Below are 26,663 nucleotides of genomic sequence, written 5' to 3' on the forward strand. Positions count from 1 at the left end.
GTGCGGCCCCACCTGCGGCCAATGGGAGCGCGCGTGGCCCGGCTCTGCCCGGCAACGCGCGCCCCCTGCCCGCCCGGCACGTCTGCCCTCGGGTGCAGTGGGCTCCTGGGGCTGCGGTTCCCAGGTGCGCTCCCGCTGTGAGCGTCTCGAGAACTTGTTGGAAATACAGGTTCCAGCCCAGACTCGCTGAATTGAAACTCTAGCAGTCTGAGCTCACAGTCCGGGTAATTCAGGTGAGCGCGAGTCAGCGAGCTACCGGGCTAGGGGACAGCGACAACGGGTCGCCCCTTCGACCCTGGATTCCGAACGGCGCTCGGAATGAGTGACCCGCGTTCTACCAGCTTAGAGATGCGGAGACAGACTGCAAAGAACCGAGAACCCGGCGAAGGTCACAGCCGGCAGGTCCGGACTCAGCGGCCCTCCTCTCTGTACAGAAGGTTTGTCTACACTCTCTAGCTTGCTCTCTCTGCTCCAGTTCACTCCTCGGTCGGGGACAGAAGGGCTGCGTTTGTCCAGGCCGCCGGAGACCTTCACTTCTGAATCCACATCCTTTCTGGGTCTTACTAACACCAGGCGTTTGTTCCGGACTGTCTCTTTGGAACACTCTCCACGCCGCCACCCCCCAGGTGCCTCTATCCTGGGCCCATTCCCCTTAACCTTGGGCTGGGTTTTTCCAAAGAGTACGTCCTTAACTGGTTGCATCCACAGGGACCCAAATCTGCAATCTGTGGGACCTCAGCCGGGCACCAGGTGCCCACCCGGGCTCGGGGATCTGCAGACCTGGCATTCCCGCCTCTCCGGCCAAGCCTGGTCCTCCGCTGGGCCACACCTCTGTTGCCTGCCTCCCTCCCCTCCCCCACTGCCGCCCCGTTGGCAACCTCTGACCCTCGCCTCCAGTCCTGGCTAAGCCCTCACAACTCCTCACCTGCATAGTGTGCGGCTTTCTCATTCACTCTTTCATTCCGCAGACATTTCCTGGCGCCTCCCAGCACAGGGTGCTGGGTGTTCCTGAAGAACCATGTCCCTATGGTCATAGAACTTATGTCCTCCCTAGAGATGGACACACAACTCTGTTGACAGCCCACCTCTCTCCTACTTAGGGTGGTTTGAACTCCCCATCCTAAAAAAACAAAGCCCACTCTATACCACACCCCTCCACCCACCTGCCCACTTCTCTACTCTTCTTTACAAGATAATACCCGCCTGCCCTCCCAACTATCTGCACCCTCATCTCCACTTTCTCAGCCCTCCTCGTCCTCCATTGTCACCACCAACTCCTGTGTTTTACACACACTGGCCAATTCTCTGCTTTTTTCTGAACTGACCTCTGGCAGCATACTCACCCCTGAATGCTGCCGTCTACCGCCTCTCCTGCACCTCCCTCTGCTGCTTCCTCCCGCAGCCTGGAAATGCGCCCCCACACCTCCGCCTCAGTCTTCAGTGCTTCTCAGGCCCTTGAGCTGCTCATGTTCACTTAGGGCTCAAGATTTGTTCCCAAGCTCGATGGCCCCACTGGGCTGACCATCCCCCTCACCCCCCGCCATCTCTCATCCCACCAGGCCTCCCTCAGACAGGCCCTTCTCCATCTCAGGGTGCCCACGCCTTCTTTTCCCATTCTCAGCTCAGAGTTCTCTGGTGCTGGGTGGTCACCTCCATTTGATGACTACATTCACTGCTGCCACCTGGTCCAGCTGGGATTTTTGCATCAGCCTTCTGTTTCCCTAAAACCTAAGTCCATCCATGTCCATCTCTCTGGACATAGGAGTTGCAGTGGTTCCCATCATCCTAAGAGACCCCAGGCCTTCCTGCCCTGTCTCCCACCGGCCTCATTCTGGTTCATCCCCACCAGCCCCTGGCTGCCTCCTGCCTCCAGGCCTTTGTGTGTATGGTGACACTTTTGCCCAGACTCACACTTCCTTCCAGCACCCACTCAACATTTCTGACGCCCATGTGAGTCTGCTTCCAGCCCCACCCCATGGGCACCCCTCCACGCCCACCACAGGAGAGAGCAGGAACCTGCCACCCAGGGGTGAGAGTGTGGGATGCAGTCCCCAGCCCCCCTCTCCTGGCCCCATGGCCAGCACTGGGGCTGTGTCCCCTGGGCTATCGGCAGCCCAGCCTGGCATGCGGCCTTGGGCAAGATGCCCCACTGCACCCTCCCCCCACATTCCGTCCCCAGAGTTGGGTGGAGATAGAGGAGGAAGGGTCAGTGGGTCCAGTCCTTGATGCCCACTGAAGGCAGCACTGGCCAGCCAGGGCCCTTCCCTGGGCACCGTCTCCTGGACCTGCTCCATCCAAGGCCCCACCAAACACAAGAGCCCTTTCTAAGGAGGGAAGCCCTGGCCACGATGGGAGCCTCTGCATCCAAATGGCCCCATGGATACTGGACTCTGCCTGAAAACCTGAGGGCCACGTGGGACCCTCCGTCCAGGGGGCTGGAAGCTGGGGCCACCAGTCTTGGTGAGGAAGTCCAGAGAGGGTTGTCGCTGGGGTCAGGTGGGTTTGGAGGGTGGGGCCTCTGTTCTCCATGAGGGTTGGGGGAGGGGAAAGGCCTATTCTGGGACCAGGGTCTCCGACCATAACCAGCCCCAGACCCTGGTAAGGGTACATGGGTTGTCCAGAATGCCCAGAACGCTTCCCTGAGCCCCTCCCCAACCCCCCAACAAGCTTTGCAAAACAACCCCAGGCATCCCAGGCCAATGGACCCACCTCCAGAGGGTGAGGCCGCTGAGTCTCCCACCCCCCAGGGCCTCGAGGGCATAGGGCTGGTCCCCAGTGAGTGAAAGGCAGGTGTGCCTGCCAGGTGTCCACCATTTATCCTGCATCCCGGCCACAGGCACAGGGTGTTCCAGTGGTTGGTGGGGGGCTGGGACTCTATCAGCCTGAGTCACCGCTGTGTCCAGCATCTGGCACGGCTGGAGTGAACGATGAGTGAGTGGGTGGAGACCCTTTGGACAGGCTGGGGCCAGTTGTCCCCCTGGATCCTGGGCCTGTCCTAGGGCTCACCTGCCAGCAGGCTGCAGTGTGATGACATCATGAGAGGACTCGCCTGGCGCCTGGGTGCGGAACAGCGGAGACAAGCCTGAGAACAGCCTGGCCACTGAGGGCCGGTCCTTTCCGCCTCTGGGCAGTTTCTCTATTTCCCAATTTTCCAAAAAGATCTCATAAACTTTCATGATCACAAACACCTATTATCTCCAAAGTGGAAAGTACAAAGGTGTGTTGTTTTTAGCTGGTTACAAAAGTGGCAGGCTCATTGTAGAGCTCTGACAGCAGTAGGTGCAGGCAGAGACCTCCTCCCTGCCCTGACGCCCCTCCCAAACCCAGCTGGGCCTCTGCCCCTTCCAGTCACCTGGGACCCAGGGTGGGGCTGCTGCATGTGCGTCCCACCGGCTGTGGGCCCTTTGGGAGGAGGTGGGCAAGACAGAGTGCCCCCCACCCCCGGTGCATGGCTGGCCCCCTTATTTTCTTTGATAGATGTTCTTTATGAAATAATATCAACAACTGAGCCCTTTTAGGTGAAAGGTAAAAGTCAGGTGGAGTTTATGCTCAGTGAGCCCCATCAGACAGAAGCAAAGGCCTCCGCTGGGAGGTCAGTGGTCCCACCTGAAGGGCTGGTCTCAGCACCCACCTCCTCACATCCTCAGGTCCCCTGGGCAGGGTCCCTTCCAAGGCCGTGGGCAGACCCTACTCTCTGCCAGGTCTGACCTGCCCCGCGCCACCTGGGTGCAGGCTCTCATCTGCACGGTCAACAGAATGAAGGAGCAGGTGAAACGAATGCTGTCACTGAGCCAGTCTCTCCAGACTGCGAGGTCCCAGACAAGGAAAGTTCACAGGCTACATTTGTGCCAGGTCAGCCCTGGGGCAGCCCAGGAAGAGATGACTGGCGGAGCTGGCATCTCCCTGACCCTGGAAGGTAGGGGGTGGGGACTGGCCATCTGTTCAGGTGTGACACTGCCCCACGCAGGGCCAGGTGAGGACCATACAGGTCACTAGAAGGCCCAGGCACCTGCTGACAGGTGTCGGGCAAACAGCTGCAGGGGGACAACTGAAGGTGCTTCCTTTCCTTGTCTGGGACCTCGCAGTCTGGAGAGACTGGCTCAGTGACAACATTCGTTTCACCTGCTCCTTCATTCCGTTGACTGTGCAGATGAGAGCCTGCACCCAGGTGGCACAGGGCAGGTCAGACCTGGCAGAGAGACAGGAGACAGTGGGGTCTGCCCACGGCCTTGGAAGGGACCCTGCCCAGGGGACCTGAGGATGTGAGGAGTGGGGGTTGGAGGAGCCTGTGGAAGGCCCTGGGTCCTGGGGAGCAGGGAGGTTGGGAGGATGCCTGTGTCCACGCAGGCATGTCGGTGTGTGTATGTCTGGGCAGCCGTGTGTCTCTCAGACTCAGGCACCATTTCCTACCTGTGACCCTAGACGGGGTTCCTTCCAGGTGATGCTGAGGGTCTCTCCCCCAGCACCGCTGGCACTTGGATCAGGTGGGTCACCGCGGTGACCCAGTGTCTTGCGGGTGTGGAGGAACATCTGGGCCTCCCTCACCCCCAGCGCCTTCCCACAGGCGCGGTGCTGCAAGTTCCCAGCAGAGGGCGCAGCTGGACACGGCGGGAGTCCTGGGCACCGGGCTAAGGATGTTCTCCACCATATGCTCAGACCACGAGTCCACCTGGGAGGGGCCCCTCCAGGTTCATCTCTCTGATCGCATCAGCCCTGTCTTCCCCCCACAGCGACGCGTTCTCAGCTCAGCCATCCGTTACACTGATGGTCCCTGTCTGAAGGCACCACGAGGCTTGTCTGTGGACCCGGACAGTCTGTGTGTGTGTGTGCGCCATCGTGCGTGACTGTGGGCCTGCATATGTTTCCACATGCACGTGCTGCTGGAGGTGCTCGGAGAGGCTGTGTCCGCAGATGCAGGTCAGCGGAGCCAGGGGAGGGGGGTGGGGGGATGAGTGTGCAGGCTATGTCCAGGCTGGAGGGGGACTGGCAGGACACCGACTGCTTTGCTGGCAAGGGCTGGTCGCTGCAGAGCAGGCACGTCCCACATGCTCATGGCTGACCTCACGTTGTCCATTACCCAGCTGAGGATCACCAGGCAAGGCACCCCAGGGCAGGCCCTGTACCAGCCTCAGCCCCGGGCACCTACCTAGGACATGACCTCTCTTTGAGGGGGACACTGAGGTCAGGTTGGCCAGTGCTTTGTCCAGGTTCTCAAGGCTGAGACCACCCCTACCCAGGCCAGTGGGGACACACACATCTGTCCCTTCAGGCTGGACGTGCCCACTGCACGGGGCCTAAGATGAGCCGTCAGAGCACCATGGGGGAGGGGTGCTCCCCCTCCTGCAGGAAACAGCCGCTCCCCCATCCCCTCAGCTGCCTGGGATTATATTTAAAACCAAAGCGAGCTGGGGAGGCAGCACCCAGCACGGTCGCCATGGCAATACTGAGCCAGGGCTATTTTAGCCACAAGGCGTCACAGGGAGACATGGTGGTGGAGCTGGGACAGGTCCCCAGCTCTCTGCCTGAGCCCCTTGCCTGTCCTCAGGGGGTCACCTGCATCCAGACTCATCTGGCTGCACTGCCCCCGCAACCCTGAGCCCGGCCCATGGTAGCCCGAGGCTGTGGCCCGAGGAGGGCGGGCAAGGCTGGAACCCCATCATTGCTTCTGAACTGCTGTCCTTAACCCTGGGGGTGGGGGTAGGGGCAGGCAGAAGGCCCCTGTCCAGCAGGGAAGGCGGAGCAGGGCCCGCCTTCTGGAGACAATTGCACAGAGCATGCCTGCATCGTCAAGTCCCGTCATTCTGCTCCTGGGGATCTGCTTTAAGGAAAGAACCGGAAGTGCCAACAGTTCCAAACCAGACGTCCCTGTGTCAGCTGCAGGGAACAAGGTGGGAGGTAACCCGCCTGGCCGCAGGCTCCATGTGACCCTTTGATGGACAGGTGCACACTCAGGCATGCACACACACATGCAGTGCAGCACACGTGGCCAGGCAGGAGCAGTGCCGCCAGCACCCCTGCCAAGTAGCCCAGGCAGACCAGCAGATGGCAAGCAGGACCTTGTCCAGCAGGAAGCTCCAGCCTGGCTGTGTGCAGGCATCAGTCTGAGGAAAGTGTTTTCCCACACAGGGAGAAGACCCTCTGGGGTCTCGTCATCACCCAGGGTCAGCAGCCTCCTCTGGGCATGGCCCTGGCTTACAGTGAACAATGTTGGATTTATGATCTCCAAAGAAAATTTAGCTTCAGGACCAAGGACCAGTCTTGATCACTCAAGAGCTTTTGTGTAGCAGAGTTTTATTAAAGTGAAAAAGGGACAGAGAAAGCTTCTGCCATAGACATCAGAAGGGGGACAGAAAGTGCCCCCGCTTACTACCCTTATCAAAGCCTTATATACTTTTACCAGACCCACTCTTACAACATACATCTTAAATTAACAAGGTCAGAGCTAACAATAGACAGGTCTTACCAGACCCACTCCCACAACATACGTTTTAAGATGACAGGATTAGTCAGAAGGTTCTTGTTAAGGAGAAATACACTGTTACTTAAGACAAAGTAATGCACAAAAAAATGTTCTTTCCTCTTCCTTGAGAACTCCAGACCCCTCTCTTCCTCAGGAACCCTGGAGTTCTTATCAACGTACCTAGGAACTGATTCACTACTGTCTCCTTGGGATAGCCAGTTGCACCCTCAGCCCTTGCAGACCCCTGATGGCGCTCACCAGGCAGAGCAGCTGGAGTTGACAGATGCCCTCAGGACGTATGGCACTTCATCTCTGCAACTCCCGCCAGGTGGGTGAGTGGCGCTCTGCGGCCCTGAGAGGGTCTAGCACAGATTGAAGGCAGGCCCCTCCATGCCCCACCTTACCTCCCAGTACGATACCTCAGGGTAACTCCGAGAGGAAGCCACCAGCCTGGCCAGAGAGTTCCCAGGACCCATGAAGGCCAGGCCTGGGGCCCTTGTACCCAGGAGAATGGGGCTGCAGGTGCCCCAGGCTGAGGACACAAAACCCATGGCCACCCCAACCAGGAACTCGGGCACCTGGGCCCCCTGGTGGGCACCTGAGGGAGGCAGCCCTTGTGGGTGCTGCATGCACAGTCGGTCCTTTACAGGAGATGAACCTGAGCTCCAGGAACCCAGGTATTTATACTAAGCAGACAACCTGCTCCTTCTCCCAAGGGGTTGGTCCACACTGAGTGGGCACAGGCCTCCTTGGAGAGACAGTACAGGGCGACAGGCAGGTGGCACCTTGCTCCTAAGAGGTGCAGAGACCTGAGCCCCAAGGGGAGCAGCCTTCCAGAGGGAAATGGGAGTAGAGCTTCCCAGCCTGGGAAAGGGGGCTCCCCCATTTCTCAGGACCAATCCTTCTTCAGAGGGCAGTGCAGCCCCCTCTGAGGAAGAGGCCAACATCTCCTGGAGGTGCCCTTGCTCTGCTAGACAGGAGCTAAATGTCTTCAGGGAATTTTCAAGACAGCCCAGATTGCAAGTCCACTGTCTTCACTGCAAACCCTATTTCGAGTGTCGGACATAACTGAAGCGACTTAGCATGCATGCATGCATTGGAGAAGGAAATGGCAACCCACTCCAGTACTCTTGCCTGGACAATCCCGGGGACAGAGGAACCTGGTGGGCTGCTGTCCACGGGGTAGCACAGAGTCAGACACGACTGAAGCGACTTAACAGCAACAGCAGCAAACTCAAATCAGTGTGGATGGTGACTGCAGCCATGAAATTAAGAGACACTTGCTTCTTGGAAGAAAAGCTATGACAAACAGTGTATTAAAAAGCAGAAACATCCCTTTGCTGACAAAGTGATGACTAGTCACTTTGTGAAGTGAAGTAGTAGTCACAAAGTGACTAGTCACAAAGTGAAGAGTAGTCACAAAGTGAAAAAGCTATAGTTTTTCCAGTAGCCATGTATGGATGTAAGAGTTGGACCATAAAGAAGGCTGAATGCCCAAGAATTAATACTTTTGAACTGTGGTGTTGGAGAAGACTCTTGAGAGTCCCTTGGACAGCAAGGAGATCAAACCAGTCATTCCTAAAGGAAATCTACCCTGAATATTCATTGCAAGGACAGGCTGTAGCTGAAGCTCCAGCACTTTGACCACCTGATGCAAAGAGCCAACTCATTAGAAAAGACACTGATGCTGGGAAGGATTGAAGGCAGGAGGAGAAGGGGGTGACAGAGAATGAGATGGTTGGATGGCATCACCGACTGAATGGACATGAGTTTGAGCAAACTCCAGGAGATAGTGGAGGACAGGGAAGCCTGGCGTGCTGTAGTCTATGGGGTCGCAAAGAGTTGGACATGACTGAACAACAACAACAAACCCAAACACTAACCAGGCTTTCCTGCAGGTCTCCTCCCCCTGGCTAATCGCCTCCCAGCCCGGCAGATGGGTGCCTTGGGCAGCAAAGACTGTTAAGTAGCATCTCCTGAGTGGAGCCTGGTGGGCTGCCATCCACAAGGTTGCATAAGAGTCGGGCACAACTCAGCAACTCAACAACTGAGTGAAGCAGGCTGCAAGCATTGTTGCAGGTTCTTTTTATTATTTACAGCAGTTCACGTTCACAACGACAACACACCATCATCTCCTACTTAACAGCTGAGGGTCCCCCTGGTGGGTGAGTCACCTCCCAAGTTTACATGAGAGGCACCAGGTCAGGAGCCCATACCGCAGCCACCATGTTCTCCGACTTCTCAACCAAGGAGCCACTCTGGGCGGGGAGTAGAGGGTGGGCACAGGAGAAAACGCGTTAATTTTCCCTGCAAACGTTTCCTGTGACACAGGAAATCCAGAACCTCCTAGTTGTGGGGGCTCTTGTCTCTCAGCCAGGTCCCTTCAGCTTGCCTCCATCCTCAGCAGCAGGTGGACAGTCCCTGAGCACACGGCCAGTGCCCTGTCTCCACAACTGTCCCACCCGGGACTTCCCCTGACCTGCTCGGCCCGGGATGGGGTAGCCTGAAAGAGTGGGGGTTAACATCCCTAGGGGTGGCCCTCGGCCAGGGGTAAGAGACCCAGCTGATCACCCTCAGAGGGCAGTGGTGAGGGGCCTTTCAGGGGCTCCGGGAATGGAGACCACACTCCCCCAGCTTTCCCTCCATCTCCACCCAGCCCCAGCTTGCTCCTGCCTCCTGGGGTCACTTCCCAAGGTCACTGCACACACAGGTCCTTGAGGCCAATGCACTGCTGGGTCCTGGAAGAGACCTGGGGTTGCTGCTTGAGGCTGACACCAAGGGCCCAGCTTTGCTGTTGGATGTGGGAGGTGAGAAGAGGCCTGCACACCTCCCGCTGCTGTGTCCAGAGCCAGCTGTGGCCTTGGGGGCAAGGAGAGCTGGCAAGTTCTCCAAGTCACCCCATCTCCTGCAGTTGGAGGGCAGGGGGTACTGATGTCACATCAGGCCCCGGGTCCAATCCTAGACACTCGAGAGGGCTGACCTGAGCCCTTGCCAGACCTTGTGCTAAGATCCAGACCTGGACTAGGAGGCATAGGCCTGAGGTTCATGCTCCATATAAGTGAGTCCACCTGAGGGTCTTGTACCCCTAGTCGTATTGCACTTGTTTGGGAGTCCCTAAAAATATACGTGGGTTTCCCAGGTGGCTCAGCAGTAAAGAACCCACCTGCCAGTGCAGGAGATGCAGCTTTCATCCCTGAGTCAGGAAGATCCCGTGGAGAAGGGAATGAAAACCCACTCCAATATTCTTGCCTGGGAAATCCCATGGAGAGAGGAGCCTGGGGGGCTACAGTCCATGGGGTCCCAAAGAGTCAGACACAACTGAGTGACTCAGCAACAATACCTTTGTTGAAGGGCACTTGGCACGTGAGATTCCTATGGATGCTGTAATCCAGGGTTCCCAATCCCTAGACCCCTAGACTGGTACTGGTTCTGTTAGGAGCTGGGTTGCACAGCAGGAGGTGAGTGGCAGGCAGGGGAGGGAGTGAAGCTTTGTGTTCACGGCTGCTCCCCAGGGCTTTGTGTTCACGGCTGCTCCCCATCGCTCGCATAGGGAGTGCTGCCTCCCGTCAGATCCGGTGGCAGCATCAGACCCTCAAAGAGCAGAACGCTACTGTGAACTGCGACTCATTCACATGAGGGATCTAGTTTGCCTGCTCCTCTTGAGAATCAACCTGAAACCAGCTCCTTCTCTATGGAAGAAATCATCTTCCACAAAACCAGTCCCTGGTGCCAGAAAGGTTGGGGGCCAGACTAGGGAGTCTTGAAAATAGCAGAAATCTGTTCCCACGGTGGAGGGCAGAAGCCTGCAGTGAGAGTGGGGCAGGCTGGAAGCTTCTCCAGGGAGGACCCCTGCCAGCCCCTCCCTTGGGCTCCTTGGCCTGTGGATGCCTCCCTGCCTCTGTCCCGTCTCACTGTGTCCTCTCCTTAACTGAGGATGCGGGGACGGGGGGCCCTGAGACCCACCTAGTGTCTCGGGCCGGCCCTAATCCAGCAGGATTTCATCTAAACCTGCATCTTACCTGCATCTTCCAAGACCCTTTACCCAATGTCACTCTCACAGGTGCCACGAAGAGGTCTTCAGGCATCTTCTGGGGAACACGATTCACCCCACTATCTCATGCCGTTCAGAAACTGCCCCCCTCCCCCCGCCTTCCCTCTCAGTGTCCAGACTGACAGCGAGGACTGAGTCTCAGTGGCCTGAGCACGGATGCGGGGAACCTGCAGCCCCTGGCTTGCCCATGCTTGGCCACGTGGGAGTGGCTCTCCAGGATGTTGAAATGGGGGCAGGGTGGACATAAGGCTGGAAAGGGGACAGTTTATTGTGAATGTTCACCTTTGACTGGGGTGGACCATCCGAGGGAGGTGGCACCTGGTACAGTTGGGGCAGCTCCCTGAAGCTGGAGTGTGATGGTGGAGACCCTGGGCTGTGTGTGAGGAGCTTGAAGACTCAGGAGTGGGGAGCAGGGGCACTGTGAGGATGAATCCACTGGAACTACCACCTGTTGGTTCCCCAGGAGGGTCTAGGAGACAGGCCTTTTGCTGAAACAACAAGAAAGTGTGAACAAGAGGGTGCAGGGCTGCCAGGGAGCACAAGGTGTGCTGGCCCGAGTGGCCATGTGGATGGGAGGACACGCGCCAGGGTCCTAAGAGAGCAGAGACCTGCAGCCTGTAGCCATCCAGCCAATGAGAGCGTAGTTATGGCAATGGGAGGAGGGGCCTCAAGGAAACCTTGGCCCTGGCTCCTAGACCTTGTGGTCTGGGCTGGGGTGAGGGCATCCTGCCCCCTGGACCCTCTGACCTGGTGCTAAAGCCCAGCTGGGGAGTGTCTTGGGGTCCCCTAGCGCTCTGGGGTGAGCAGAACCTCTGGCATGAAGACTGGTTCACATATGAAAGTGGCTCCCAGAGTGCACCAGGCCCTCATGGTGAGGGGCTGGGTGCCTAACCTCGGAATGTGGGTGCTGTCACGCCAGGAGCTGCCCACTGCCAGCTGGGGTTGCCAAGTGGGCATGGCCCTGTCCAGCAACAGTGGGAACCACCGGCACTGCAGCTTAGCACCAAGTGAGTCTCAAGGGTGAAGCAGTTATGTTAAGAGGTACCTGGATGCCATGGCACAGACACCTTGGCTCAGCTTAAATTGGTGGCCTCATGGGGGGCTGAGCTCCTAAACCCAGTGACAGAGAAGGCAACCTGGTTCACAGAGTTGCCAGCTCTGCATCCATCAAAGGTGCCAGTGGACTGTGGTGGCCGCTAGCCCTGCCCAAGGGTGCCATCAAAGAACAGTGGTGACAGTGGCAGGTGGAGAGTCCCTCTCCCCCGCCCCAGGCAGAAACCTGAGTGGCACTCTCTCAATTTTACAGGAGTCGCCTCTCGGACTCCCATGGCCTGTGGGCACAGAGTGGGCCATGGAGACAGACGCCTGGTGAGGGCAAAGGACTGAGGCTTTTCCCGGGGACCAGGGTCTGCCGCCGCTCCAGGAGGTGCCCTAAGCAAGCAGAAGAGCTGGTGGAGACAGCAGGGGAAGGGGGCAGGATGGCTGATTACAGCCCCAGTTGGTGGCACCATGGCACCAACTGTGGCTTGTTCCACTAAATCTCGCTTTTATTGCTGCGGCTGCTGTGACAGACACCACCTTGAAGGACCAGTGCCATCCTGGCAGATGTGAGCGTCATGGGGGTGACTGCCTGCCACTGCCCCGCTGTAAGGGCAGCCCCCACCCCAGCCCCAAGCACCCTCCAGAGCATCCAGAGTGCCACTTGGCTGGCAGGCAGGCAGCCTGGGGGTGGGAGTCGGTGAAGACCCAGCCTCTCCTTAAAAAGGACAATTTGGGGCCCACTTCCCAGGGCTTTGCAGGGGTCCCCAGGCAAGTCCAGCACCTGTGCACTTCCCTTCTACCTCCGACCCCTGCTCCTGTGTCTGGGGTGTCACTCCCTGTACTGGGTTGAACAGTGACCCCCAAATTCACCTCTACTCAGAACCTTAGAATGTGACCATATTTGGAAATAGGGTCTTCACAGCTGTGATGACTTAAGATGAAGCACACTGGATTACAAGGCCCCAAGTCCAGTGAGAGCTGCCTTTACAAGGAGAGGAGGGATACACAGAGAGGTCACATGATGACGGAGGTGGAGACGGGGTGATCATCCACAGTCCAGGGGTGCCAGCAATGTCTAGCAGCACGGGGAGCTGGGGAGAGGCCTGGGGCAGGCTTGCCATCAGCCTTTGGGAGCCCAGCCTGCCCACATCTGGGTCCTGGACACCTGGTCCCCAGAACTCTGAGAGCTCCAAGTTTTCCTTTTTTTTCTTTTTCTATTTTTTGGCTGTGCCTCGCAGCTTGTGGGATCTTGCTTCCTCATCAACCAGGGGTCAAAGCCAGGCTAAGGTACCGCAAGTTTAGAGTGCTGATTGCTGGGCCAACCAGGAAAGTCCCTGAATTTCTGAATTTTAAGCCTGCCAGTCTGTGGTACTCTGTAACAGCTGCCCGAGGAAACATCTTCCCCCAAATAAACTCCCTGCACCAGGTCCTTGTCTCAAGCGATGCCCCCCAGGTATGGGCTCTGCCCAGTGGTCAGGCTGTCAGCCTCACAGGAAGGGAGAGAGAAGGGTAAGTGGGGGCGGAGGGAAGCTGAGGCCCTGTCCCCTGACACTGCGGCCCCTCCAACCTTGGGGAAGAGCTGGTCCAGCTCTCAGGGAAGCATTTGGGTATCTATCCAGACAACACAGGTGTCCCAGCCTCCACAGGAGATCACGGACAAGGAAGCCCAGGTGGCACTAGTGGTAAAGAACCTGCCCGCCAATGCTGGAGACATAGGAGATGTAGATTCAATCCCTGGCTGGGGAAGATCCCATGGAGTAGGAAATGACAACCTGCTCCAGTATTCTTGCCTGGAAAATTCCATGGACAGAGAAGCCTGGTGGGCTACAGCCCTTGGAGTCACAAAGAAAGTCACTAGTCCCCATAGACAAGAGTCCAGGCCCCCTCCCTGCCACTCCATCCCACTCCCAGCCCGGGTGTCCCTGTAGGAAACTGCCCCCCTGCCCGACTTGGCTCCTCTCAACTGCAAATCTCCATCCACCCCTGGCCTTCAATCTGCTCGGGTCAACAGCACCAGCACAGAACTATGTTTAAAGAGCATCAGCCCTTTCCATCCCTCTTTCCAGCCCTGTAAACACGTGGGCAGAAATAGCAGCCTGCAGGCTAGAGGGAGTGATTGCTGGCTTTGGAATCAGAAGTCTCCTGCCCGGGCGGGCCTCACTGCGTGGGTGCCCAAGGCAGTCACAAAGCCGGCTTTAAATAGCTCCTGTGGGTACGCGCAGCAGAAGAAGGGCAGCCTGGGAGTGGTGGGGACAGTGCGGAGAGGTGGCGCCGGGTAGGCAGGGTCCTGGCAGCAGAGGGGGGTTGGCTTACCAGCTTCTGGAACCAAGTAAGGACAGAAGTTCCAGAAATCTTGGTCCCACCTGTGTGGCCACCAGAGGTCCTGGGGAAGGCAGGCCTTGGGGCAGGACCCTAGGTGCCAGGGGTGGGGGTACTGTGATCCAGCTCAGTAGCTTCGGGGTGCCAGCTGGGCCTGGACGTCTCACCCCCAGGCCATGCTCCACCTTCCAGGAGGAGGGTGCGGTGACCCTGCTGGGCATGCAGGCCAGAAGGTACCCATCTGGGAGGTGGAGAAAAAGGTCTCGCTGTCCTCATTCCCAGAGCTGGCCGGGTATGGCCGGCCACCCCCACTGTCCAGAGTTGGCCCGGAGCCTGTGTGTCCAGGCTTTCCCTCCTGCTTTCTCCTGCTCCCACATGGGTCATGCTGGGGTCTGGGGGTCCCACTCACTGGCCAGTCCCACCCCTAGGATGACCCTGCCCAGCCCTTCAGGCCAGTCCTTTAGAGCAGAGGCCCAGAGGGCAGCCCTTCAGGAAAGCATCTTCAGGAGGTAAGATCTTCAAGCTGGAGGTGTGGGCCCTGGGAAGGTACAGGCCTCAGACACGGCTGCTCCTGTGGGAGCCCGCTGTGGGCTCAGCTGGCCTCAGGGGTCATTCAGCCAGCTCAGCCTGCCTGTGGTGAGGGTCCCCAGCACCTGCCCCCAGAGCCTGGGGACGTGTACTGGCTAAGGGCAGGTGGCCCAGCAGACACCCTTTCTAATTCCCACAAAGTCACCGTCACACACCCCTCAAGGTGGCTTGGAGAGCACCTCAGGCCAGTGGGGTCATGGCCTGGCTACTACCTGATCACAGCAGGGCCCTGGGCCTGGCATTCCCGACCTTGCAGTAGACAGCTCACCCACAGCTGCCCCACGGTCGCCTCTGTTCCCTCCAATGTGACAGCCTGCTCTGCTCTGGTGTGGGAGCACCTGGAGCCCTTCTGAGAGCAGTGGCCCTGTCACCCTGAGTCCCTGGTGGCAGCAGAGGTGGGAGGGGCTGGGCATTTGTGGGGACTCGGTGGCCACTGTTGTCCCATCACCACGTTCAGAAGGCACCATGGTGGCACCTTGCCATGAGCCCCAGGGACACCTTCAGCGCCCACATCCCAACCTGGAGCTCCTCTGTCCCAAACCTGTGGAGCCCACAGTGAAGGAGGGCCGTGCAGGCCCCAGAAGAGGAGGCCACAGCCACAGTGTGAGCGATGGCCAAAGGCTCCGTTTTATTTCATGCTGGGACCCAAGGCCCGGGAATGCCTTTCCCACGGTCTCGCGAGACTTGAGCACCATCCTCACCCGGCCTCTTCCCCCTCCCTGGTCCAGACCCACAGAGCCAGTCCCTGAGTCAGGATCCTTCTCCAAATTGATGGTGAAGCTTCCTGGGCCGTGCCTGCCTGGCTCCTGGGTCAGGCGTCTGGGCTGTTGGACAGGAGGTGTCTGCAGACGGGGTCCTGGCAAATGTGGGGTCAGAGCCTGGGAGCACTGAGCGAGACCGAAGCTTTCTTCTCATCTCATCTGGCCCGTAGTCCTGCTTCCTCTGAAACACTCAGAGCTGCCCAGGATTCTTCCCTCGGAGGTCCTGGGCCAGTGAAACCCCCCGTGGGCCTCACATGGTATATGCGGCCCAGTAGATGACATTGACGGCGGCAAAAGCCGCGGGGAACACAGCACGGGCATAGATGTCAATGGTGTCCGCGTCAATGGGCTTGAGAAGCCCACGGAGGCCCCCCTGGCCCCCCTGCTTCTTTGTCTCCCCTGTCTCCACCTCCACAGATCTGTAGGAGCCCATGAGGTTCCCGGGCATGCGGCATGGCCGGCGGGACACAGCCAGCTCCTGAGTAACACCCGCAGCGGAGAGGGAGAAGAGCACGATGGCATTCTTCATGTCCATCTGCATGGGGAGGGAGCAGGCTGAGCACCAGGAAGCGGGGGGGGGGTGGGGGTGGGGACCCCAACCCAGCCAGCAGGGGGGACCCAGACCCTGACAGCAAGGGCAGGAACCCAACCCAGGCAGCCAGAGGGACCCCCAACCCAGCCAGAAGGCGGGACCCAGACCCTGACAGTGAGGGCAGGAACCCAACCCAGACAGCCAGAGGGACCCCCAACCTGGCCAGCAGGGGGGACCACTGACCCAGCCAGCAGGGGGACCCCAACCCAACCAGTGGCTCCATCCACATAGCAGGAGAGAGGGGGGCTGGGCTGAGCGCAGGACAAAATGCCCCCACCCTGCAATGCTGGCCCTTGGCAGTGCTGGGGGAGGGGCTGTCCTTTGCCCTGCCCAGCCTCACCTCAGCCCTCTGCTCCTTAACCTTGACCTTGGCCTTCTGTTTCTTCCGGTAGTCAGCATTGAAGTGGGCAAAGGCATACTCCACCAGGGCGGCGAACACAAAGACATAGCAGATCCAGAAGTACACGTCCAACGCCTTGATGGCCGACGCCCGTGGGAGGGAGGAGCGCGCGCTGACCATCAGCGTGGTCATGGTCAGCACTGTGGTGATGCCTGGGGGCACAGAAGGTGCCGTCCCTGGAGCCCTGCCACCCCACCCAATCTGAGTGCAGGTCAGGCTCCTCTTACCAGGTCTGGCCTGGCCAGCCTCTGCCCCAGGACGTGAGCCAGTGTTCAGGACAGGTCCAGGCCCGACTCCCACCCTCCCACCTGCTCCCTCGGAGGACAGGCCAGGGCCTCTACCTAGAGACACCCTGGCGGGCACCGCAGCTTGGCTGATCCAGAAGGAGACCCAGGACATGGCGACCAGGAGGACGGACGGCATGTAGGACTGGATGATGTAGACGCCGCGGTTCCTCCGCAGGTGGAAATGCAGGCTGAGCCGGGGGAATTGGCCAGCTGCCGGAGAGCCCCCCCCCCCCCCCCACAGCATCAGCACCAGGCCTACCACCCGCAGCAGCACTGGGAGAGGAGGGCTGGGGAAGCGGCAGGGCCACTGCCAGCCTCCGAAGGAAGGAGGGCCCTCGTCCCCACCTCCCAACAGCCTGATGGGTCAGGAAAGGACTGGCCTTGCTGCAGGGCCAGCAGAGGAAGGAGAGGAGAGCCCAGTGTGGCTGCTGGCCCGCCAGGACCCTCCCAGGGCACGGTCCCCACCCCTTTTTCCCCACCCTCCCCGTGCACAGCTGAGCAGCAAGAAAGAGCCAGTCTGGGCTCACTGGCTCCAATGACTGGGCACCAGGAGTGGGAAGGGGCAGGAGATGCCAGGAGACAATGTACTCCCAGGTACCCCCAACCCCCCCAGTTACCCCCAAACCCTGGGAAGCAATGAAGGGCCAAGGAGCAAGATGGAGGAAACCTGACCCGGGCTTGCACTGTGACCTGTCCCGAGCAGCTAGGCCAGGTACGGCCTGCACTGACCAGCAATTTTCTAGCTGCAACCTCAGGGCCCTCAGAGCTAACTAGGGGCCCCATGGAAAGTACTAGAAAACCAGCAGCAGGTCTCACAGGAAGAGACCACATTACCAGACTTGAAGTTCATTAGCTCTGTGGTGAAGCGGTAGCTGGTGATGGTGAACTGGGCCAGCTGCAGCTTGTCCAGCCCGTGGATCTGCTCCTGGTTCTCGGACCAGTAGTAGACGATGTCCTCGGATGAGTAGCCATCTGCAGGAGAGGCCACGGATGGACTGCAGGGCCTGGCACCTCCTCCCCAGCCCCTGGTAGCCCCTGCAGGACTGCCCTGACTATACCAGGGTTCGATACACAGAGACAGGGAGCAAGGAGCCCGGGGCCACACCTGGGGCCTTGGAAAGGTGGGCAAGTCCAGAGGAGCTGGCAAAAGTGCAGGCCACCCTTGCCAGGTGGCCCACAGAGTCTGCCATACTGGACAATGACATAGGTATCTGTCTCATCTGGGCTCTGGGGCCAGCTGTCACAGGCAGGGTGCTGACCCAAGGGAGGAGGGCCAGGCTGCTCCCTTCTCTTCCTTATGCTTCTGCCCCTCATCTCCACCCCATTGCCCTTCTCCCATGCCCCCGTCTCTCCCCACGCACCCCCAGGCCAGCCCACCCCTCCCCCAGTACCCCTGCCCCTTTCCCCCCACCCCCAACTCCAGTGCCCCACCTCCATCCCCGTATGCACCCCACCCCATCCCCCCAGCATTCCCTGCCCACCACCCCACCCAGTCCCCTTCCGCCACCTCCAGTGCCCCGCCTCCCCAGTGCCTTCTGCCCCCCACACCCCCACCCCCTGCAACTTCTCCCTCCCATTGTCAGGCCAGCCACACTCACAACTCTCCAGGTGCAGCATGCACTCCTGTTCGTCCATCGGATACTTGGCCAGGTCCATGTCGCAGGCCACCGTGGATGTGATCCTGCCCAGACAACACCAGTCTGCTGGGGTGAGGTGGGCCCAGGGCCACTGGCGGCTCCCCCGCCCCCCACGGCAGAGATGCCCCTGCATACGGCCAGTGGGACCTTACTGTGGGGGCAGTGGCCAGGCTGCCTCTGGTTTTGTCAGCAAGCTGCTGACATCTGGGCAGAAACTGTGGCCACTTTACAGATATTTGTGGGTCTTGCTTCAGGGATCAATAATTGGATTTTATTCACCTTACTCATCCTTCAGAACACCTGTCTAAGTCAGGAGCCAAGAAGGCAGGTCCACCCTGAGCATCCTCCCCCCGCCTATCACTGGGATGGCCTCAAGGTGTACCCACTGACACTGCAGCCTGGAAAAAGGATGATTTTCCAAGAGAATTTAGGCTTTTGTGTAAATCTCCTGATTTTTAAAATGTTGGCGATTAAGTCCACTTTTAAATGGTGTATATCAGAAAACAAACAAATACACATACACGTGTGTCCACAGCAGCACAGCTGTCCATTGACGGAGGAGTGGATATACAAACTGGTGTGTCCACGCAATGGAATGTGGCTCAGCCATAAAGAGTTAGGGAATTCTGATAAATGTTACAGTACAGATGAACCCTGAAAACACTATACTAAGTGGAAAAAAGCAAACACGAAAGGTCACGTGGCATAGGATTAATTTTGTGTGAAATGTGCAGAATTGGCAAATCTGTGAGCTGGAAAGCAGATCGGCAGTTTCCAGAGCCAGGAGGAGGGAAGAGGGTGACTGCTGATGGGGACAGGGTCTCCTTTTGAGGGTGAAGTGTGTTAGAACTGGCTGGAGGTGGTGTTTGCACTCCGTGGGGAGTGTACTAAAATCACAGAATTGTTCACTTTTAAATGCTTGATTTGGTGTTATGTGAACTTCACCTCAATTTAAAAAGAAAAGGGCACGTGTTAGCCAAAAAGCGGCCTCTGCTGGCTGCTGGCCAGCAACCTCTGCTTCCTGCGCAGCTGCTGGTTGTTGGGGATATAAATACCACCCCGTCCCCACCAACCCCACCCCCAGCTCCCAGCAGCGCTCGTGGGCAGCCCACCGGATGCTGTAGAGAATCACCCCATCAGGCTGCAGCCGGATGAGCTTGTTCTCCACGGTCACATCGTGGAACCAGGCGGACTTGGCGTTCACGATAAAGGTGTCCGGGAGCCACAGCTTGTCCACGAAGCGGCTGTCCAAGCCCAGGGTCTCATTGGTGTGGTTGTAGGACAGCCTGCTGTCGCGCCAGCTCTGGTGCAGGAACACGGTCATGGTGTACTCCTGGGGGCACAGAGGCCTGGCCGTCAGCCCCTCCGCTCCTGGGGGCACGCAGCCAGGGCAGGGCAGGGATGCCGACGGGACTTACCATGTTCACCTCCGAGATGTGGTCAATGCTGGCCACCTCGATGGCGAGTGCCACGTTCACAGGGGGGCCTGCGAGGAAGGAGCAGGGGTGGAGGCAGGTTGGGCTGAGCCCAGGCCCCAGCATCCCTGAGTACTCGGCCAGGCCAGCAAATGCCCCCAGGCAGGACAGGGAACATCTGGGGGCTTGGCAGGGGAGGCTGTCTTGGTGCAGATCTGCCCAGGCCTGAGCACCTTCCCAACTGGCTTCCTGAGGACTGGTGCTCTGATGCACTCTTGGGGACCCAGGGTCCGCCCCAGCCCAGAGCCCAGCAGGGTTCACATCATGGCCGGACCCAGGGTCTTCCCGAGTCTGGCAGCCACTCTCACCTCCAATGCCAGGCCGAAAGTTGCGAGCGTAGCCCTCTATCAGGCCATCCAGGTTAGGGAGCCAAGATATCTCCAGGTTGGAGCCAACATAGTCGCCAATGTCATTCATTGCCCTGGAAACGCAAGGTCCACTCCTCACAGGCAGGGCACGAGGCACAGAGCCTGTCCTGGGAAGCTAGGCCAGGAGTGGACAGGGAGAAGGCCCTCTGGGGACACAGGGAGCCTGGGAGGTGCAGGACCCGGGACTCCTTCACCTCTTCCCCCACCCCCTCACCCCGGCCCTGATGCCAGGTCAGGCAGAGGCCCCAGCCTCCCTCCATAACCAGACTGCATCTCCACTTCTGGGGTTCCTCAAAAAGTTGGCCTTGGGGGATCCCACGAAAAGCACACGGCCTCTCATTCAGCTCTAAGGGCCAAGTGTCCTGTAGGAGGTGATGGGAGAAAAAAATGTGTGACCAGGAGGCTGAGGGCTTGGGAGAGGGAGAGATTCAGGGCCGGGCCAGGGCCCGTGGGGAGGCCACAGTCTGGCTTCCAGCTCTGTCCCCTCCTAGGCAGGCACCAGAAGTCCCTAAATTACCACGTGCCTCTGGGACTCAGCCTGACCCTGGAGCAGATGCAGGCCATGTCTGCTGGTTCAGGTGAACCCTACTGTCAGCCGGTGCTGGCGATATCTGCCCCTAGGGATGCCAGACAGGGACACACACACAGAGGCATCTTGTGGCCTGAACATGCTGACTGCCGGATGTCGCAGTAGCTCTGCTGGCTCACCTCTCCTCTGCTCACCCATCCTCTTGGGAACAGTGCCCCCCAGATTCATATTTACCCAGAACCCCAGAATGGAACCCTAACAGGAAATAGGGACTTAAAAAATGTTATTAATTATGCTAAGGTCATGCTAGACTAGGTGGGCTCTAAATCCAGGATGGATATCCTTACAAGAAGAGGAAATGGACGTCCAGGGAGAAGCCATGTGCCCACAGAGGCGGGTGTCTGAGTGATGAGGCCACAAGCCAAGGGACATGGGGGACTCCAGCATTCCCAGGGACTGGAGAGAGGCATGGACAGACCCTCCCAGCTCTGCCAACACCTTGGCTTCAGACTTCTGGCCCCAGAATTACTGGAGGATAAATTCCCGTTACATCCCCCAGCTTGCAGCCACTGTTACACCAGCCGTGGGACCCTCACACCCCCTTCTTCTTCTGGCCCACCATGGGGGAGGGGTATTTCTCCTAAACTGGACAGCCAGAAGGAGGATGGACATTTAAGAGCAAACTTTGAGTTTCCCTCTGAGTCACTTCCCTTCCCTTGAGCAGAGGAGACCTCTTGGTTAGCTTGGCCAGAGTCTGGCCACAGCCCAGGGAAGAGGGACATGACCGGCCGGGTCTGGATGAGGGTTGCAAGGAGCCTTGAGGCTGTCCCTCCCTGTCCCCAAGTCAGGTGTGGCTGCATACCCGGGTCCCCACTCTGGGCCCTTCTGGCCACCTTGAGAAGACTCCTGGCCCCACTGGGCCCCCTCGGGGCTGCTGCCCACTCCTCCCAGCTCTGCCCTCACCCCAGCACCCCCAGGCTGCCAGTACTTCCTGACTCTCCTCTCCCATCTCCCCTTAGAAGCCTGCTTCACCCTCCAGACCTTGCCCTCTGCCCCCCCACCCTTTCTCCAGCCCTAACTCTGACCACACCCACATCTTCAAGCTGACTCCCCCCACTTCCACTGACCCCATCCCTCTCCTGGTCCTGCTCTTGGCCCTGCAGGAAGCTTCCTGGTCACTCCTGTATTCATCCATCCTTCATCTGGCAGGCGAGACCCTCGGTTCCACCCTACTCCAGGGATGTGGCTGAGCCAGGCAAGGGCAGTGGGCCAAGCCCAGCACGGTCAGTGTCCATGAGGGGAGACAACTCGAGGGCTGAGTGTGAACAGAGTCACTGAAAGGTGAGGTCAGGAGTCTTCCGACTGGGGAGGCAGGGACAGCCACCTCCCACCGGCCCGCTGGGGAAAGTGACATCAGAGCCCAAAGAGAGAGAATGGGAGTCTCGGGGATGGGAAGAGGTGGGAGGCAGGTGAGGACTCCACATGGGGGGCCCTGGGAGGGGCCTGGAGGGAAGCAGGAGGCATTGGGCAGAGAGTGGAGAGGGGTGGACGGGGGTGGGGGTGGGAAATGGTACTGGTGAGGAAGGGGCTGGGGGGTGTCCTGGGGATAAACTAGGGGCCCGTCGTGGAGGTGGGAGAAGCTGGGCTGGGTTGGCCAGGCCATGGAGATGGGAAGGGGCCTAGTTCAGACCAACGGTAGGGGAGTGGGGTGAGGGAAGAGAAGGGCTGGGAGCAAACTCCGATGCAGTCCGTGGGGCTGAGCAATCCACTGGACCAGCCCTGAAGCCATCCGCAGAGGTGGGCTCAAGAAGCCCTGGGGGCTGCCGGGGGCTTGGGAAGCACCAGGCCAGGTGCCTGTGAGGAGGCTGACCATGACAGGAGGTCCTCAGCTAGTGAGCCCTGCGGAGCCTGCCCCACCCTGCAGGCCCACAGGGTCCCTCCAGGCAAGGCTGGGGGGGGCGTGTGCACAGGGCACGTTCTTTGGTGACAAAGTAAACGACAGAATTAACTGAAGCCCTGATCCCTAGTAAAGCACAATTAAAAATGCAAATGGAGGTCACCCTGAAGGTTGGATATGAAGGGATTGAACAAGTCTTTATTTTTGGACCGGCCCAGATGCCATCTTGCGTAGCGGCTGGCCTACCTGCAGCCAGGCTGTTAGGAGACGCCATCCTTCCTGAGCTCAGGCTGGCACACAGGTGAATACACCTGCCCTTGGCCAGAGCCCCCATATCCACTCAGGGGCACAGAGGCAAGGTCAAGGGCAGCACCCCCCTGAAGCTCACCAGAAAGTGTCAGGACCCCAGTCAGCCTCTGCCATCTCCAGGGATGAGAAGGGAGCAGGCTCCCCTGGGTCACACCTCAACTGGGATGAGGATGGCTATTTATACAGCCATCAAGGAGTGTGGAGGCTGGTAAGGCCCGAGGGCTGTGCTACTCTGAGTCCTGGAGGACCCTGCCCACCTCCACTGGTTCAGGCAGAGTCAGTGAGGGTGGGCTGGGAACCGGCTTCACTGCGGGGAACTCTGCATGGAGTTAGAAAGCGGGTACATTGACCTTGTCCTGAGAAGGGGTCTGGCTGGCGCTGGCCTAGAGCTCAGAGACAGGCCAGGCTCAAGCTCCTGAATGAAGCAGGTACGTTGAAATCACAGGCAGCTTCCACCCTGGCTACCCCTGGTGTAGCCAGGCCCCGCCCACTCCTGGCCTCACTTTCCTCTCTTCTCCCCTGAGAGAGAGCCCAGCCCATCACTTGCCTGTGCCCCTGGGGACTGGAAGGGAAGGTGGGCGTAGCTGAGCGAGGCGGCAAGGGCCCCCCAGGAGCCTCCCCCGTGCACACACAAGCCCACAGATCTCTGACAGCTCTGCTTCTAGAACAGCCACCACCGTGCTGGCACCTCAGTTACCAAGGCAAACACCACGATGCTCGCACGGGAGGTGAAGGTGGGCAGGAGCCGCAGGCACAGCTTCTCCAGGGAGACGGAGGTGCCAGCAGCTGGGGAGGCCACCCACTCAGGTGTGCAGCCGGCAAGCTTGGGTGGCCGCTGTGTGAGCCAACCTTCAGACTCAGGGACGCATGGCCTTGACCCGACACACAAAGTCTGTGAGGCTCACCCCCTTCTCATCCTACCAGAAACCCTGGGATCTGGCTTAGTAGTTGCAGCAGAGAGGCCTTTCCCTCAGCCCCACAGTCCACCCCGACACTGCCCCAGTGGGGGGAGGTGATGAAGAAAGTGAGGACACTGTTCCTCTCGTTTTCGAGTGGAGGAACACAGAGCAGATGGGAAAGGAGGCCGGAATGGATGAAGACCCCCAAAGCCTGGAGGTTCTTGTCCCAATTGGGGCCTCAGCCTTCCTGCAGGCAGACAGGTCCCCCTCACCCCACAACCTAGGATCCAGATGGGGCCAGAGTTCAGAACACCGTAGACTAGAGAAGGGCGATATGAGGCACTTATGGACTTGGTTGGGGGAAAGAGGTGTTTGGAGAATTTTCCAGCAGCAAACATGTAAATATACCCCATGAGTAGCATGAATAAAGACAAAATGAGCAGGGCAGGCTTTGCTGCCAGGTGAGTTTCGGTGTCAAACTTGGGTAAAGACTTGGTAGTTCAGAGCAGCTTGTATTTCAGAACTGGGGCTACAAGATTGAGGGCTTGAGCCAGCAGCTGACCCCTCCCCCTCCCCAGCTCCCAGCACATCTGCCCCTGGCCACACCAGTACACTTTGTCCTTCCTGGGACCATGAAACAGAAGAAGAGAGAGAGAGGAGAACGGCCCATCGGGCTTGATAAAAACAAGGCATGGGACAAGGGCCACATCAACACTGCCTGTGACCTCAGCGGGATGTCTGCCTCTCCAGCCAGACGCAGGCCCTCCTGACTCTACACCTACCCACCAACAAGGAAGGTGTGACCACACACACACACAGAGCCATGCTGCATGTTGACCAAGCACCTACAGCCAAAACACAGGTCAGCGTTCAACCATTTCTAGCTTTTAAAGTCTGGGGCATCAGCTGGTTGACCACGAAGTCTGGAATGCTGGGGAAAGGGGTGGGGAGAGCTGGCTTTGCTCTGCTTTTTCTGCAGCCCTTGCACCAAGCTGATTTTCAAAAAGGCCCCTCAAAGTTGACCAGACTCAGTGCTCAGGACACTGGGTGACTCGGGGCCCACGTTAAGTCCAGAGATGCAAAAGCCAGCAGAGATGCAAAAAGCGAGCTGGGACTGCACTGGCCCTGGGAGCCAGCGAGGGAGCCCCAGCACAAGGACCTTTCTTATTAGCCACTTCCCTCTCTAGGGCAGACAGGGCGCCTCATCCGCTCTCCTGACAGAATTAAGGAGAAATCTGGAGTCTCTCTCCTGACAGGGCCACATGGCTCCCCCACTCGCATTCTCTAGAGTTGGGTGGCATTTGAAATAGCCCCAGAAGGGAGACCCATAACCAGACCCGCCATGAGGACGCGCCTTCGTGTCCACCCCAGACTGCTGGCTGCACGGAAGCTGCTGCGGGGAGCGATGCTGTCAGGGGAAGGGGCACAACCTGCTCCCCGTGTTCTCAGGACCCCTCCTTTCTTCCATGCTGAGCGCTCAAGCCGCGCCTGGAAGGACACCAGCCTGCCAGGGACCGGCCAAGTGGCGGCCGGGGCCGAGGAACCCGAGCTCAGTAGGAGAGCCCGGCTGGAGAGGAACGGAGAGCTGCTGCGACGCCCTCGACCGGCCCCGCGGTTGGGTTCAGCACCGGGACGGCGGACAGCACCGGGGCAGCCGGAACCTAGAACACGCCGCTGCCCGCGCCCAAGGGCATCGTCGCGGCGAGTTTGGAGAGAGGAGGGCCGGCGCGGGGAGACTCGTGGAGGAAGGGATGGGGGCAGACACGGTGGGAACCAGTGGGTGGGGGACAGACCGGGGCCCTGAAGACCAGGGTTCGCGCGGGGCTCCATCTCGCAGCCCGGGCGCGGCGGCGCGGGATCCGCACCGAGGGCGGCTGCAGGGCGGACCGGCTCTCGCTCACCTGGCGCCTCGGTGCTGCGCGCAGAGCAGCAGGAGCGGGGGCAGCAGCCAGGCCAGCTCGTCCATGGCCTCGGCCGGCGGTGCGCTGGGCCGGGGGCGGCGCCGGGGTCCGGCGGTCGCGGGCGCTAGGAAGTTGCTTCGCCGGCTGCCGCGGCGGCGGCACAGGCGGGTGGAGCGGGAGGGCGCGCGACGCGGGAGCGAGGGCGGACGGAGCGCGGAGCCCGGAGCCGCCCCGCCCCGAACCGGGCCGCGCCCCCCGCGCCGGCCGCCCCGCCCCCCAACTCGGGCCGCCCCGCATGCCGGGCCCCGCCCCCTCTGCCAGCCCCTCCCAGAGGGCCGCGGTCCCCCGGGGGTCTGGCACTGCCTTTGTCGACCACAAACGGTTCCTCCGCGCGTCTGTCCGGAGGCGACCCAGGCGAAAGACCCGCGTGGACGCGACCTCCCGCTGCCGGCCAGATGCCTGCGGACCGACGGGCGCGGCAGGACCTCCGCCCTGAGAAAAGTTGGAGGTCGGCTATTTGTTGGGTCACGGCCCCCGGGAGCAGGTTCGGGGTGACGAGAGTTCCAGCGCCTCAGAAGCCTTCACCTTCCGCCGGACGAGATACCTCCCCCCAACACCGGCAGCTCCTTCCAAAACCCTCAGGCCTGCGCCTTGCCCACCTACGCTGGTTGCGCGGTGAGCCGGGCGGCAGTGGCTGTGCTCCTCTCCGCTGCCGGCGGTTCTGCAGTCAGAACCCCGCGCTGGTCGCCGGACGCAAGGACTTCTCCGCCTGGCTGGGCCAAGCTCTACCACACCTGCCGACATGCCGTCTGAGGGCAAGCCGAAGGCCCGGCTCTGACGAGATGACGGCCCCATCCCACCCCACCCCATCCCCCACCCCCACCCCCATGGACCTGCTGAGAAAGCCAAGGCCTCGAATTCTCTAGGATGCCTCTTCTCAACATAAAGCTCTGCAGTTTCCCCCCAAAGCTGACCACAGACTTTAACGGTTTGGTCTCGTCCGTTACCTTCTGGGCTGGATATCATCTGACAAGCGGAAGTGGGCGTCTCCTTCAGTTCAGTCACTCAGTCGTGTCCGACTCTGCGACCCCGTGGACTAAAGCACTGTCCGTCAACAGCCTCTCTGTCCATCACCAACTCCTGAAGCTT

The 26,663-nt window shown here is 59.5% G+C and overlaps 1 protein-coding gene and 1 long non-coding RNA gene across 2 annotated transcripts; one reads left to right on the plus strand and one right to left on the minus strand.

The window, feature by feature from the left end:
- The first annotated feature begins 14 nt into the window (after window positions 1–14).
- Window positions 15–12,979, plus strand: LOC138416128 (uncharacterized). The gene is made up of 4 exons (XR_011247552.1): window positions 15–437; window positions 4,731–4,917; window positions 6,615–6,788; window positions 11,818–12,979. It is a non-coding gene; the product is annotated as an uncharacterized lncRNA (long non-coding RNA).
- A 2,082-nt stretch (window positions 12,980–15,061) lies between these two features.
- GABRD (gamma-aminobutyric acid type A receptor subunit delta) lies at window positions 15,062–25,756 on the minus strand. The gene is made up of 9 exons (XM_069544430.1): window positions 25,515–25,756; window positions 19,920–20,032; window positions 19,555–19,622; window positions 19,249–19,469; window positions 18,098–18,180; window positions 17,334–17,471; window positions 16,554–16,709; window positions 16,153–16,364; window positions 15,062–15,755 (listed from the first exon to the last, which is right to left on the minus strand). Exons 1-9 carry the CDS (start codon window positions 25,577–25,579, stop codon window positions 15,471–15,473), a joined length of 1,341 nt encoding a protein of 446 aa, XP_069400531.1. The 5' UTR covers window positions 25,580–25,756; the 3' UTR covers window positions 15,062–15,470.
- Between the last annotated feature and the right edge of the window lie 907 nt (window positions 25,757–26,663).

The sequence above is a fragment of the Ovis canadensis genome, chromosome 12 (genome assembly GCF_042477335.2).
Source record: "Ovis canadensis isolate MfBH-ARS-UI-01 breed Bighorn chromosome 12, ARS-UI_OviCan_v2, whole genome shotgun sequence".
Lineage (NCBI taxonomy): Eukaryota > Metazoa > Chordata > Mammalia > Artiodactyla > Bovidae > Ovis > Ovis canadensis.

What these genes read in the sequence shown, in the direction of transcription:
- GABRD (XM_069544430.1), bottom strand. Translation starts at nt 25,579, where the DNA reads ATGGACGAGCTGGCCTGGCTGCTGCCCCCGCTCCTGCTGCTCTGCGCG. An exon ending in CTTTCGGCCTGGCATTGGAG is followed by an intron (nt 19,623 to 19,919) that starts GTGAGAGTGGCT and finishes CCTTCCTCGCAG; the next exon opens with GCCCCCCTGTGAACGTGGCA. An exon ending in CATGCTGCACCTGGAGAGTT is followed by an intron (nt 17,472 to 18,097) that starts GTGAGTGTGGCT and finishes CCTCTCCTGCAG; the next exon opens with ATGGCTACTCATCCGAGGAC.